Source organism: Dreissena polymorpha, chromosome 4 (assembly GCF_020536995.1).
Source record: "Dreissena polymorpha isolate Duluth1 chromosome 4, UMN_Dpol_1.0, whole genome shotgun sequence".
Taxonomy (NCBI): Eukaryota; Metazoa; Mollusca; class Bivalvia; order Myida; family Dreissenidae; genus Dreissena; species Dreissena polymorpha.
In genome coordinates this window covers 67,615,793-67,628,088 of record NC_068358.1, presented here as the reverse complement: position 1 = coordinate 67,628,088, position 12,296 = coordinate 67,615,793, and the positions used below count along the sequence as shown (strand labels likewise).

Sequence of the window (12,296 nt, the reverse complement as noted above, 5' to 3'; positions counted from 1 at the left end):
AATCAGTGGATGCGGGATAATGGCCTTAGAAATGGTTATTGAACAATCCTTTCACAATTTATGTAGCCTGCCTGGGGATCAAACCTGCGATCCTCGTATATATGTACAGCTCTCATCCGACAGCTAGTCAGCCAGACTTAAGCACAGGTCAAATCATACCTACCAGATGTCAAAACAGTAGAGGTCTAATAATACCTACCAGGTGTTAAACAGTAGAGGTCTTATCATACCTACCAGGTGCTTAACAATAGAGGTCTGTTCATACCTACCAGGTGATAAACAGTAGAGGTCTGTTCATACCTACCAGGTGTTAAACAGTAGAGGTCTAATCATACCTACCAGATGTTAAACAGAAGAAATCTTATCATACTTTACATGTAAAACAAAATGTAAAATAAAACAGGTCTGATAATTACTTCCAGGTGTTAGTAGAGGTCTTATCAAATCTACCAGGTGTTAAACAATCTAGGTCTAATCATACAAACATGTACCAGGTTTTTAACAGTACAGGTCTGATCATACCTACCAGGTGTAAAACAGTAGAGGTCTGATCATATCTACCTGGTCTTAAACAGAAGAGTAAATTGCTTACCAGGTGATAAACAGTAGAGGTGTGCTCATGCCTACCAGGTGGTAAACCGAATAGGTCTTACAATACTTACCAGGTGTTAAACAGTAGAGATCTGATCATACCTACCAGATGTTAAACAGTAGAGATCTGATCATACCTACCAGGTGTTAAACAGTAGAGGTCTGGTCATACCTCCCAGGTGTAAACAGTAGAGGTCTGATCATACCTAGTAGGTGTAAACAGTTGAGGTCTGATCATATCTACCAGGTGTAAACAGTAGAGGTCTGATCATATCTACCAGGTGTTTAACAGTAGAGATCTGATCATACCTACCAGGTGTTAAACAGTAGAGGTCTGATCATATCTACCAGGTGTTAAACAGTAGAGGTCTGATCATATCTACCAGGTGTTAAACAGTAGTGGTCTGATCATATCTACCAGGTGTTTAACAGTAGAGATCTGATCATACCTACCAGGTGTTAAACAGTAGAGATCTGATCATACCTACCAGGTGTTAAACAGTAGAGGTCTGATCATATCTACCAGGTGTTAAACAGTAGAGATCTGATCATACCTACCAGGTGTTAAACAGTAGAGGTCTGATCATACCTACCAGGTGTTAAACAGTAGAGGTCTGATCATATCTACCAGGTGTTAAACAGTAGAGGTCTGATCATATCTACCAGGTGTTTAACAGTAGAGATCTGATCATACCTACCAGGTGTTAAACAGTAGAGGTCTGATCATATCTACCAGGTGTTAAACAGTAGAGGTCTGATCATATCTACCAGGTGTTAAACAGTAGTGGTCTGATCATATCTACCAGGTGTTTAACAGTAGAGATCTGATCATACCTACCAGGTGTTAAACAGTAGAGATCTGATCATACCTACCAGGTGTTAAACAGCAGAGGTCTGATCATATCTACCAGGTGTTAAACAGTAGAGGTCTGATCATACCTACCACGTGTATAACAATAGAGGTCTGACAATACTTACCAGGTGTTAAACAGTAGAGGTCTGATCATATCTACCAGGTGTTAAACAGTAGAGGTCTGATCATATCTACCAGGTGATAAACAGTAGAGGTCTGATCATACCTACCAGGTGTTAAACAGTAGAGGTCTAATCATACCTACCAGATGTTAAACAGTAGTGGTCTGATCATATCTACCAGGTGTTTAACAGTAGAGATCTGATCATACCTACCAGGTGTTAAACAGTAGAGATCTGATCATATCCACCAGGTGTTAAACAGCAGAGGTCTGATCATATCCACCAGGTGTTAAACAGTAGAGGTCTGATCATACCTACCACGTGTATAACAATAGAGGTCTGACAATACTTACCAGGTGTTAAACAGTAGAGGTCTGATCATACCTACCAGGTGTATAACAATAGAGGTCTGACAATACTTACCAGGTGTTAAACAGTAGAGGTCTGATCGCTCTGCGAGAAATATCCGCTTTAATGCTGGACAATAATGAATGTATGTGTTTGACGTCAAATTAATTCCACTCGGTAACGCAAGTACCTGCATAAAACAATGAAAAGAAGTTCAAACGTGCTCTTCACTCAAATTCTCAATAAATGTTGTTTTAAAATCACACTTATGTCGTAAGAAATAGCATATGTAATTATTCTCACCCTTGAGGTGTCTGTTTTCGCCATGGTGATGTTGATCTTCTGCATGGATGTAAGCTTGGTCTCCATAACAGCCACATACACCTTGTCGCCGGACTCCTCGAACACACCCAGCCACTGGCGCTCAAATCTGCATTTATAACGGCATGCATAATTGAGCCGCGCTCTGTGAAAATGGGGCTTAATACACGTGCGTAGTGTCGTCCCAGATGTCGTACCAATGCAGTCCGCACAGGCCAATCAGGGACGACACTTTCCGCATTAGCAGTATTCTTCCGAGAAGAGACTTCCTGTAAACGAAAACGACCACGAACGCGCAAAGTATTGTCCCCGATAAGTCTGCAAGGACTGCAAGGCTAATCTGGCACGACACTTTATGCACATGCATTAAGCCCCGTTTTCATAAACAAAAGAAGACCTTGCATTTAGTTGTACAACGCAAGGTTTGTTCAACAAACCCCAGTTTAGACAGAGCGCATGAGATTCTTGCCAGACACCTGATCGCTAACCAGCAGTGAGTTGTGTAAGTGGTAACCTGACCGATGCGGCTTCCATCGGTTTACTCAGCCCACCCATACAAACCATAAGTCCACACCAAAAATAAGATATATAAGTCAATAAAAATAGTTTGACATTGTCTCAATGGTTCCAAATACTCATCTAACTTCGATGAGTCCAACGTATACCTCTTCGTCAATTAGACCGGGCCCATACACCTACAGATTCGGCGCAGAGATACATGTGCCTTATTTATTCAATTCCACGCATAATACTAGTATTACATATGAAGACTTGGGCGCGGAGGGAACCACGCCCACTATTACCTGGTCGTGTGGTAGAGGAAGGTGCCGTGCAGGTGCGTGTTGCTGATGATCTTGACCGTCGCCTGCGGGGCCCCGGTGACCTTGAGGAAGATCATGTTGTCGGAGCGGCTGCCTAGTGACACGAGCATGATGTCCTCGCACAGGTACGTCAGATCCAGGGGCTGGCTGGGCAGCTTTAGGGAACACAAGAATGTTTAGATATACAACGCGACTCAACTAACTCATATGCGTGCTACAACTGCACTCTAATGTAGTTATGCACAACGATTTTGAAAGTCAAAACGTGCAGAAAAACGTAACTTATCATTACCTTGAGGTGGTGTATGTACCTCCCGTGTGTATTGAACACCTTGACTGTGGAGTTGAGCCAGTCGGCCAACACCAGTTCACCGCCCGGAAGTGACGTCCCGGACCAGTACTGGCAGCATCCGGCGTCCGAGTCTATACGGCTGTTGAAGCCCGCGCTCTCGTGCAGGCGGGCGTATATAGCGGTGCGGTGGGTGGAAGTGCGTTGCAGTCGCGCATCAGGACTCCGAATCTCGACATTACTACTTACCATGACGTCAGATAAACCGGAAGGCGATGAGTAGAACTTTGTTCTTTTATCCGTTTTTAAACTGCTTCGTCCATTTCGAACGCGGGAGAGCCGGATTTTCAATATCTTTTCCGCATTGGGGACATTTGAAGTAATTGTAAACACTTTTAAGAGTGTTTGTACCAAGCGATTCAAAATAGAACTCTAAGCATCGCTTGCAAAAATCATGACCACACGGCAGTTCTCTGTGCTTTTGACACGGTTTCTTGCACAAAGCACACTTCCTACCATTGAGCCGTCCTACTTTCCGACCCAGAACCTCGCTTTTAGACCTTCCAGGGACAGCATTGGTGGTGGCCCTTTGCGTTCCTGCCTCCCGCCGGCCGCAGGCATTGTCGTCGTCGTAGAACATGCAGATAATCACGTAAGCTGTCACTTTGCCGAGGAAGGTGGACTTGATACCTTGTTCATGCAGATGTCAATGACTTTGTTTCGTTCCTTCAATGGAAACACAACTTACAAGAATCATGATTGTGCTATATGCAGTACATGTATAAATATCACTCACAATAAATGCATTACAATGTATTACATAAATAATAATCACATAGTGTTGACTCGAATAAAGAACACGTACATGTACATTGACATACATATTTTAATAATACAATAACTATTTAGTTACATTTCGTACAATCTCTTGAACATAAATTTAAATCTAGTGAAGGTTCCTATAATTCGGAGAATTGTGTATTGAAATGTTTATCGTACATGATATTATATGTTTTTAACATTAATTTGTTGATGCTTTTGTCTGGTGAACGACAATGCATAATAATTATATAATATTCGATTTCGCAATATCCCAGTGATAACTTTAAAAGCTCTACATAAACTACACTATGAAGGTCTTCAATATCAATACAACAATACATCTTACATTTGTACAAAACAGGTTATTCAGGTCAAATGAAATAATGTTTATTTCTCGGGCCAACATCATCATTCCCCCACTCAATTCAACTGTATGTCCCATATCTTATTTTGTCTCATTTCTCTTTATCTCTTCTATATTCTATATAAAGTATTACACAATGTCACAATTATTTATAACTTTCTGTAAAAGATGCATTGTCACTGTATTTGTGATTTGAGTTAATAAAGGTTTTGTTGTTGTAGTATGGAGCAATATGATAAAACACACATTGTGTACGGAACGCCAAGAACACTTGAGAGGTTTATTATCTTTAATAAAGATGCATTGTAAACATAGTAACCGGAACCAAATAGAACAACACAACTAAGTGTGCTATTATGTATGTAAAATACCTTCGTTATCGTTGTAATGTCAAACCGAGGGTAACGCTAAGATTTAATAACATGTATACTTATCGTTTGTAATGTCTCTTTATATACTACACATGAACTTAAGGTATAGGTTTAAAGGTTAAATGTTGTACTTACAATCACATGTACTCCGTGAACATTGCTCAAATATAGATTTTAATAAGTTAGCGTATATTCCTGTTCAAATACATCCTGGGTTTATATCTCTGGGTTACGGAATGCCGTTAGGGCATCGTGGATACCATTAAATTCCAGAGGGCGACAATGCGATAGTACGATGGCGACAATGCGATAGTACATGGGCGAAAATGCCGATAGTCATCGTACTGTCGCCATCGTATTCTCGCATTGTCGCCATCGTACTTTAGCACTGTTTGCCATCGTATTGTCCGCACTGTCGTCATCGTATTATCGCACTATCACATTGTCGCATTGTCGCCATCGTACTATCGCATCGTCGAATGTCGCCTTCCGGTACAAAAACTATTCTTATTGCAGAAAAAAATAGATGACTTTATAAAGATGTACTTTGAAAGAGGTTACAGTTTATAATGAAATCAAATTCTTATTAAGTAATAGAATGAGTATTAATGTACGGTATGCGAACTGTAAAGTATTTTTTAAAGTGGCTCCATCTAGTAAAAAAATACGATGTGCGCATGTGTAACCGTAAGGCGATAGACGACAATGCGACAGTACAATGATATCAATGCGACATGCGACAATACGATGACGACAATGCGATTGTACGGCGGTGACAATGCGATATACGATGACGACAGTACGATAACGCGATAGTACGATGGCGACAATGCGATGATACAATGACGACAGTACGATATGACTATCGCATTGTCGCCATCGTACTTTCGCGTATCGTTTCTGTCGGCATCGTATTATCGCATTGTCACGATCGTACTATCGCACTGTCGCCATCGTACTGTCGCATTGTCGTTATCGTACTGTCGCAGTGTCGCCATCGTACTATCGCATTGTCACCATCATACTATCGTATTGTCGCCATCGTACTAACGCATTGTCGCCATCGTACTATTGCATTGTCGCCCTCTGGATTTTAATGTGTTCCACGATGCATTAACGGTATTCGTACTGGGTAGTTTCGAAGTCTCGTCGCATGAACGAAGATTACATGAATATGAGACCATTGCGGAAGAAATATCTACCCAGTTGAATACCAGCACTATACACGCGTTGTATCATGTTTCCTGCATTCTTTCACTGTAACAATTGATTGATTCGATAAACTATACTAGATTTAAAGAGACTCGCACACGGATTTTAATATTTAAAAAATATATATATACCAATATTACTATAGTACATGGAATGGTTTTAATTAATTATGATAACAAGCGGAAAGATAAAAGAAAACAAATAAGCCCGTCCTGAAGTTTGAACGCGGAACGTCTAGAATTAAAAGGCTAATGTTCAACCATGCACGTTTTTGTTAAATATCGATATAAAGCGATAAAAATGATATGGTCGATTTATGGTTTTAATACACGATATAGGGGATATTGTTGGATTGGGTGGATTATCGATTTTAATACACGCGTGATCATAGAAAATATATATTTTCTATGATCACGAGTGAATTAAATCGATATTTCACCGAATTCACAAATTTCTTTTTATTTTTATGCTTTTTTTACACGTTTATATACATTTTAAAGAGTTTAACTAAAGATTTTGCTGGGATAATGACGTCATTTCATAAAAAATGACGTCATTTACAGTAAACAGGTGAAAATTATCGAATACTTTTCACGATAATTTTCACTGTTTGAAACAGTGAAATTATCAGTTTTAATTCATTGATATTTCCTATAAACCACCGGAAAGCATAAAATAAAAAACTCTATTCAGATCTTATAAGGAATATCTATTGCTTGCTATATAACTGCAAATATAATTCTTAATGCAAATATAATGCATACATTCATTTTTTGAATGTGCGATATATTTTTAATTTGTCATTTTTTTCCAAACTATAAACAAGTCATAAACATTTATCCTTATACGTACAATAAAGTTCGCGTGTTTTTGCCCGTCGTTCTTTACATGTTTCAAGTTAAAACATGTATAATACATATATAGTAGATATGTACAGTCGATTAAAGAAGCAGCTTCCAACCGATTTTTCATGGTGTTTAATAGTAACCGCCACATTTTTATGATTGAAGTACAAATCTTAGCTGGTCACGCGTCCGATGGCTAGTATCACACGAAAGCTGGAAAACGTGCTCTAATGGCGATTCGAACCTACCGTTACATGTATCGAAGGTATAAACCACAGAGCCCAAGATCACACCGGATGTGTTTCTCTCAGCCATACAGCTTTAAATGAGTGTGTATTTTACTTGAAATAACAATTCCTGAAGAAAGCTACATCCAGCCTCATTCAAAATTTTAGCATTGCAAACATTTTGTTTAATGTTTGTTTCTCATTACTTATAAAAATGCTCATTTCCACTATGCATATTTCTGTGTGTTGTTTTACTCTTTGCAATCAATATTTTCGGCTGAAATCATTTTTTTCTAGTTCTGTCCTCCCACATATTATGACTGCGCTACTGTGTGCTCTTATAAGACGACTGTCGATCAGTTGTGTAACGATATATCTACTTTCACAAGTGACATTAACATCGCCGTTCTAATATACTTTTTTCAGTGACTTATCAAGTGTGCTTGTTAAAAGTTACTCATGATGTGTATTTGTTTCAAGTGACTCATCAGGTGTGCTTGTTTCAAGTGACTCATCAGGTGTGCTTGTTTCTAGCGACTCATCAAGTGTGCTAATTTTAAGTGACTTATTAGGTATGCTTGTTTCAATCGACTAATCAGGTATGCTTGTTCCCATCGACTCATCAGGTATGCTTGTTTCAAGCGACTCATCAGATTTGCTTGTTTCCATCGACTCATCAAGTATGCTTGTGTAATCCAATTAAAATCACAATGTTATGAAATATTTGTAATATTTAAATTTTCACTTTAACTTATTTAATAATTTTAATAATCATAATTAATAAAGTTTTAATTAATTTCAATTAACAAAATTTTAAAATAATTATTGCATATTGTTTAAAATAACTAGTGCATATTGTTTAAAATAACTATTGCATATTGTTTAGAATAACTATTGTACATTGTTAGAAATACTTAAAGAATTGCGCATTTTTAAGCCCAGTTTTCACAAAACCACACCGGAATACTTTTTGTGCCAGGTGAGCTACAAACTCTATCATATTGATGTACTATAAGAAAACAGCTTACTAAGCTAACAAAGAATAGCACATTCCAATCTAAATTGTTTACCAAATCAAGAACGCAAACGTAAGCAATAGAAACTTCTGGAAAGTTCCATACCAAGGGTTAACAACTTTGACCCGAACAAATATAAAAAGTAGGTGAATCAGCGTACCACGTGAGACCACATAGGATCACGTGAGTACGTATTAGGAAAAGTCTGATCAGGTTTCAGAAAGTTGCATCTGGAAGAATATTTAAGAAAACACTGCGGGGGACTCACCACAGTGTTTTTCGGATATTACAGAGAATAAAATGGGCTGTTTACAACTGTCGACTTCCTTGATTATTTACATCTATTATGGATTATAGAATATTAGCGCTTAACGCTAATTTGCATAAAATGAAGAATGGTAACATTTAATGCTAACTGAAAATGAAACACTACAAATACAACATTCACTAAGACCGTAATGGACAGAATAATTAACTGTTAAGAACTAAATAATGTATCGTACGTAAATAAAGATCCCGTTACCGATTACACTAGATGGAAATAATGAAAACTTCAAGGATATTGAAATAACAAGTAAAAGCACGTACGATATCTGGTGGAGAATAGGTTCTAAAGTTTAATTCCTTTACAATAACATTTTCCACAACAAAAAATCGTCAGAAATGTTTCAAGATGTCTTACTACAATTTACGTTCTCGCCTATCAGCCACTCTACCGCCACAGTTGACGCCGCCAACATCCCCACCTGACGAGTCGACAGTTCCGGAGCAACCACTTCAACCATCAACTACCATATCAAAACAAGACACTCCAAATCATCAAGTGAGTCAAAACCTTATTTACAAACTCCCGAAGATTTTGTTGCAAGTGAAAAACGTCGTAAAAACAATTACGTTCAGATTTTCATAAACAATTAAATTCTATCAAAACAATCAGAAGAGTAACAATACATGACAGCCCATTTCAAAGTCACCCATTACAATCCGATGCATCAGACACCGAAGAAACCCAAGAAACAACACTCCAGCCATTAACGCAGGACCCGCCGAAGGAATCGCTGCTCGAGCCATTATCCAATTTCCGGTACGACCCAGTACCCCGCCATATGGTAATGTTCAGTGCCTTCCCGACGAACGACTACAGGATCCAATTTCCAGTGTTATTTCGCAGAGACCTAACTTTTTCTTAAATACCCCATCACCTAGTGTTAATAGTGCTAATTTTCCATCGCAAAGTGCTAATAGTGACAATATTAACTTACGTAGGCAGACGCCTTCCGCACCTGGCCACTCTCCAGCAGACGGGGAACGACCGGTGAGAAACTTCCATACCGCACAGACTTCGGACCCAAGAGGTACAATGTTTTAGCCAAACATAATTAAGTTAGCATGCTTTACAGGCAGAGACTATGATAGTTTACCAGCGTTTCTGGCAAAATTTTAGAAATTTTGTAGCATGAATAACATTGATAGGGGTGAGTACGCTAATGTTCTTCCATTTTACCTGTCCGACAATGCAGAGAATTTTTACAATAATCTAACCGAAGATATTAAATCTAATTATCAAGAACTCACCAAAGCACTTGCTAAACGATTTCAGACTAAAGAATTAGATTATCATCTAATTGCTATTAAACAAAGAGAAAATGAATCATGTGATGATTATATCTCGAGAGCATTAAAAATTTCTACTGATGTACAAGGCTTAGAAGAAAAAGTTCTCGTAAGCTTGCTTGTCAATGGATTAAGAGACAGTATTAAGAAAGATGTTATTTTAAGACAGCCAGAATCTCTGTCAGAACTGGCCAATACTGTAAACTCTGTGACATGACCATTGTCATTTTCAGTCAATTCTATTGACACAAAATTTCAAACGTTATTGGAAGAGATTAAAACCTTAAAAGCGGACATCAAAATTAAGGAAATTAATGCTTTACAGTCAACCCCAATACCAAATATACCGGTAGAAAATTCTTACGCTCAACAACATATGTTTCCAAATCAAATGCCATCTGTTCCTTACAGCCGTTATCAACAATTTCAACCACGACAAAACCAAAATTATAGAATGTCAGTACCGTTAGACTATCAAAGACCGCGAATAGTCGATAGATCCGTATCTAACCCACGTTTACAAGTACACAGACAAAATGCACAAAACCAAATTTGCCCCAAATGCGGATACGATTCTTGTAGGGGGGGTAGAAACTGTTTTGCATTCAATAAACGATGCAACAATTGCCAACATTCAATCACTTCCAATCAATGTGTTTTCGAACTAAAAAATGATGGAAAAGACAGAGCAGTAGGTACCATTTTAACAACGCAAATTATTCAAAATTCCAAGTAAAACACGAACAAATAAATAAAAAGGGTTTAATTAACAAAAGTACGCATACAACTCAAAATAAACAAAAACAAAGTATTAAATCTAAACGTAAAATTAGCTTTAAAGGTAGTATCCACATTTTTTCATAATTCATTACCAGGAACAATTGCAGATGTCCCAACAAACATTCTTTTGGATTCGGGCAGTAGTATGTCTGTAATCAGCAAATCTTCGCCTCCCACAACATTTCGCGAAACGAATGCCTACCATCTAATCTCCATGTCAAGACAGCCATTTCTGATAATTCGTACAATGTAGAGGGGTCATTAACCTCCAATGCTAATTGGCAACACGCGCTTTGAGCACCCGTTTTACATAGTACAAGGCTTAACGAATAATGCAATACTAGGAGTAGACTTCTTTTCGCAATACGAGCAAAATTAAATTTTGAGACTAATACTCTTGAAATAAATAAAGATAATATACATGCAAAACCAATTTTATAACAAATGAAATTCACTGTATTCAAGCTAATAAAAAGATAAGACTTAAACCTCATTCATTTCAGAAGATACCTGTTCAATTAAAAGAATGTTTTTTGAATAAAGATTTACATATTATGGATGAAAACAATATCATGAACTTGATTTATGTATTACAGACAACAAAATAAACTATACAATTTCCAATTACAATAACTCGGATACAGAAAAATGAAAATTAAATATGATATTTTAGCTTCAATAATATTTAAATGAAAACGAAATATATGACATTAATAATTTAGATAAATGTAACGAAAGTGGAAACGTTAAGCGACAAACCGAAAAAGAACAAATATTACATAATAAAATAGGAAAAGAATTTGCGAATAATCAGCAACTGTTCGATCTCTTAAAGCAATATCAAGATATTTTTAGTGATTCAGAAACAGATGTCGGCGCCGTTAAAAATTTTGAATGTTCCATCGAATTGATACGAATGCTATACCTATACGTTCAAGACCATATCCGGTAAACCCAAAACGAGACAAATCATTGAAGATGAATTACAGAAATGCTAGATAAAAATATAATTTCACCATCAACTTCAATTTGGAGTAGTCCTATTGTATTAGTTAAAAAACATACACATTCAGACGATATTTCACCAGAAGACCAACAAGAAAATAAACAATTATATAGGTTATGCATTGATTACCGACTGTTTAAATAAAATTTCGAAGAAAATGTATTATCAAATGCCTACAATTGTAGATGTTCAAAATATGATCGCAGAAAAAAAGCCAACTATCTTTACTAAAATAGACATAAAACAAGCATTTCTTAATCTACCCATGGCCGAAAATTCTAAAAAGTATACTGCATTTAATTCACCAACAGGACGATGTTTTCAATTTAACGTCCTTCCTTATGGTTATGCAATTCTCTTTTTATTGGTCATTGTATCTTTCAAAAATATTAGGAGAATTCAATTTCAAAAACCTTCTATTTTTTCTGATGAGTATACTTATGAGTGACAATATTGAAACCCACATCAAAGAACTTTCTCAATTTTTACATAAACTAAAAGAAGCTGGTTTAGTAATAAATCTTAAAAAGAGTCATTTCGCACAAAAACGAATTACATTTCTAGGCACAGTATTTGAAGGAAACACTATTCAATGGGACCCTGGACAAATTGAAAATAATTAACGAACTCCAAATTCCTAATAATCAAAAGGGATTAAAGAGTTTTAGGCATGACCAATTTCTTTAAACGGTTT

At 37.1% G+C, this 12,296-nt stretch overlaps 1 protein-coding gene and 1 long non-coding RNA gene across 7 annotated transcripts in view; one reads left to right on the top strand and one right to left on the bottom strand.

Moving 5' to 3' along the window:
* The window catches only part of LOC127879121 (uncharacterized), a 135,677-nt gene that overhangs the window by 9,330 nt on the left and 114,051 nt on the right, over positions 1 to 12,296 (top strand). The gene's annotated exons all lie outside the window — the stretch shown is intronic.
* Positions 1 to 12,296, bottom strand: part of LOC127879108 (uncharacterized) — a 34,042-nt gene that overhangs the window by 1,068 nt on the left and 20,678 nt on the right. The window contains exons 1-4 of one of the 6 annotated variants that reach the window (XM_052425778.1): positions 3,349 to 3,615; positions 3,039 to 3,211; positions 2,218 to 2,344; positions 1,990 to 2,104 (exon numbers count right to left, since the gene is read on the bottom strand). The exons of 2 other annotated variants lie outside the window; for them this stretch is intronic. In XM_052425778.1, coding sequence (XP_052281738.1) covers positions 1,990 to 2,104; positions 2,218 to 2,344; positions 3,039 to 3,211; positions 3,349 to 3,597 — 664 coding nt within the window. In that variant the 5' untranslated portion in view covers positions 3,598 to 3,615. Of the gene's footprint in view, positions 1 to 1,989; positions 2,105 to 2,217; positions 2,345 to 3,038; positions 3,212 to 3,348; positions 3,616 to 12,296 lie in introns of those variants that run through there. 3 more of the 6 variants (XM_052425770.1, XM_052425768.1, XM_052425771.1) reach the window with 3 other exon arrangements.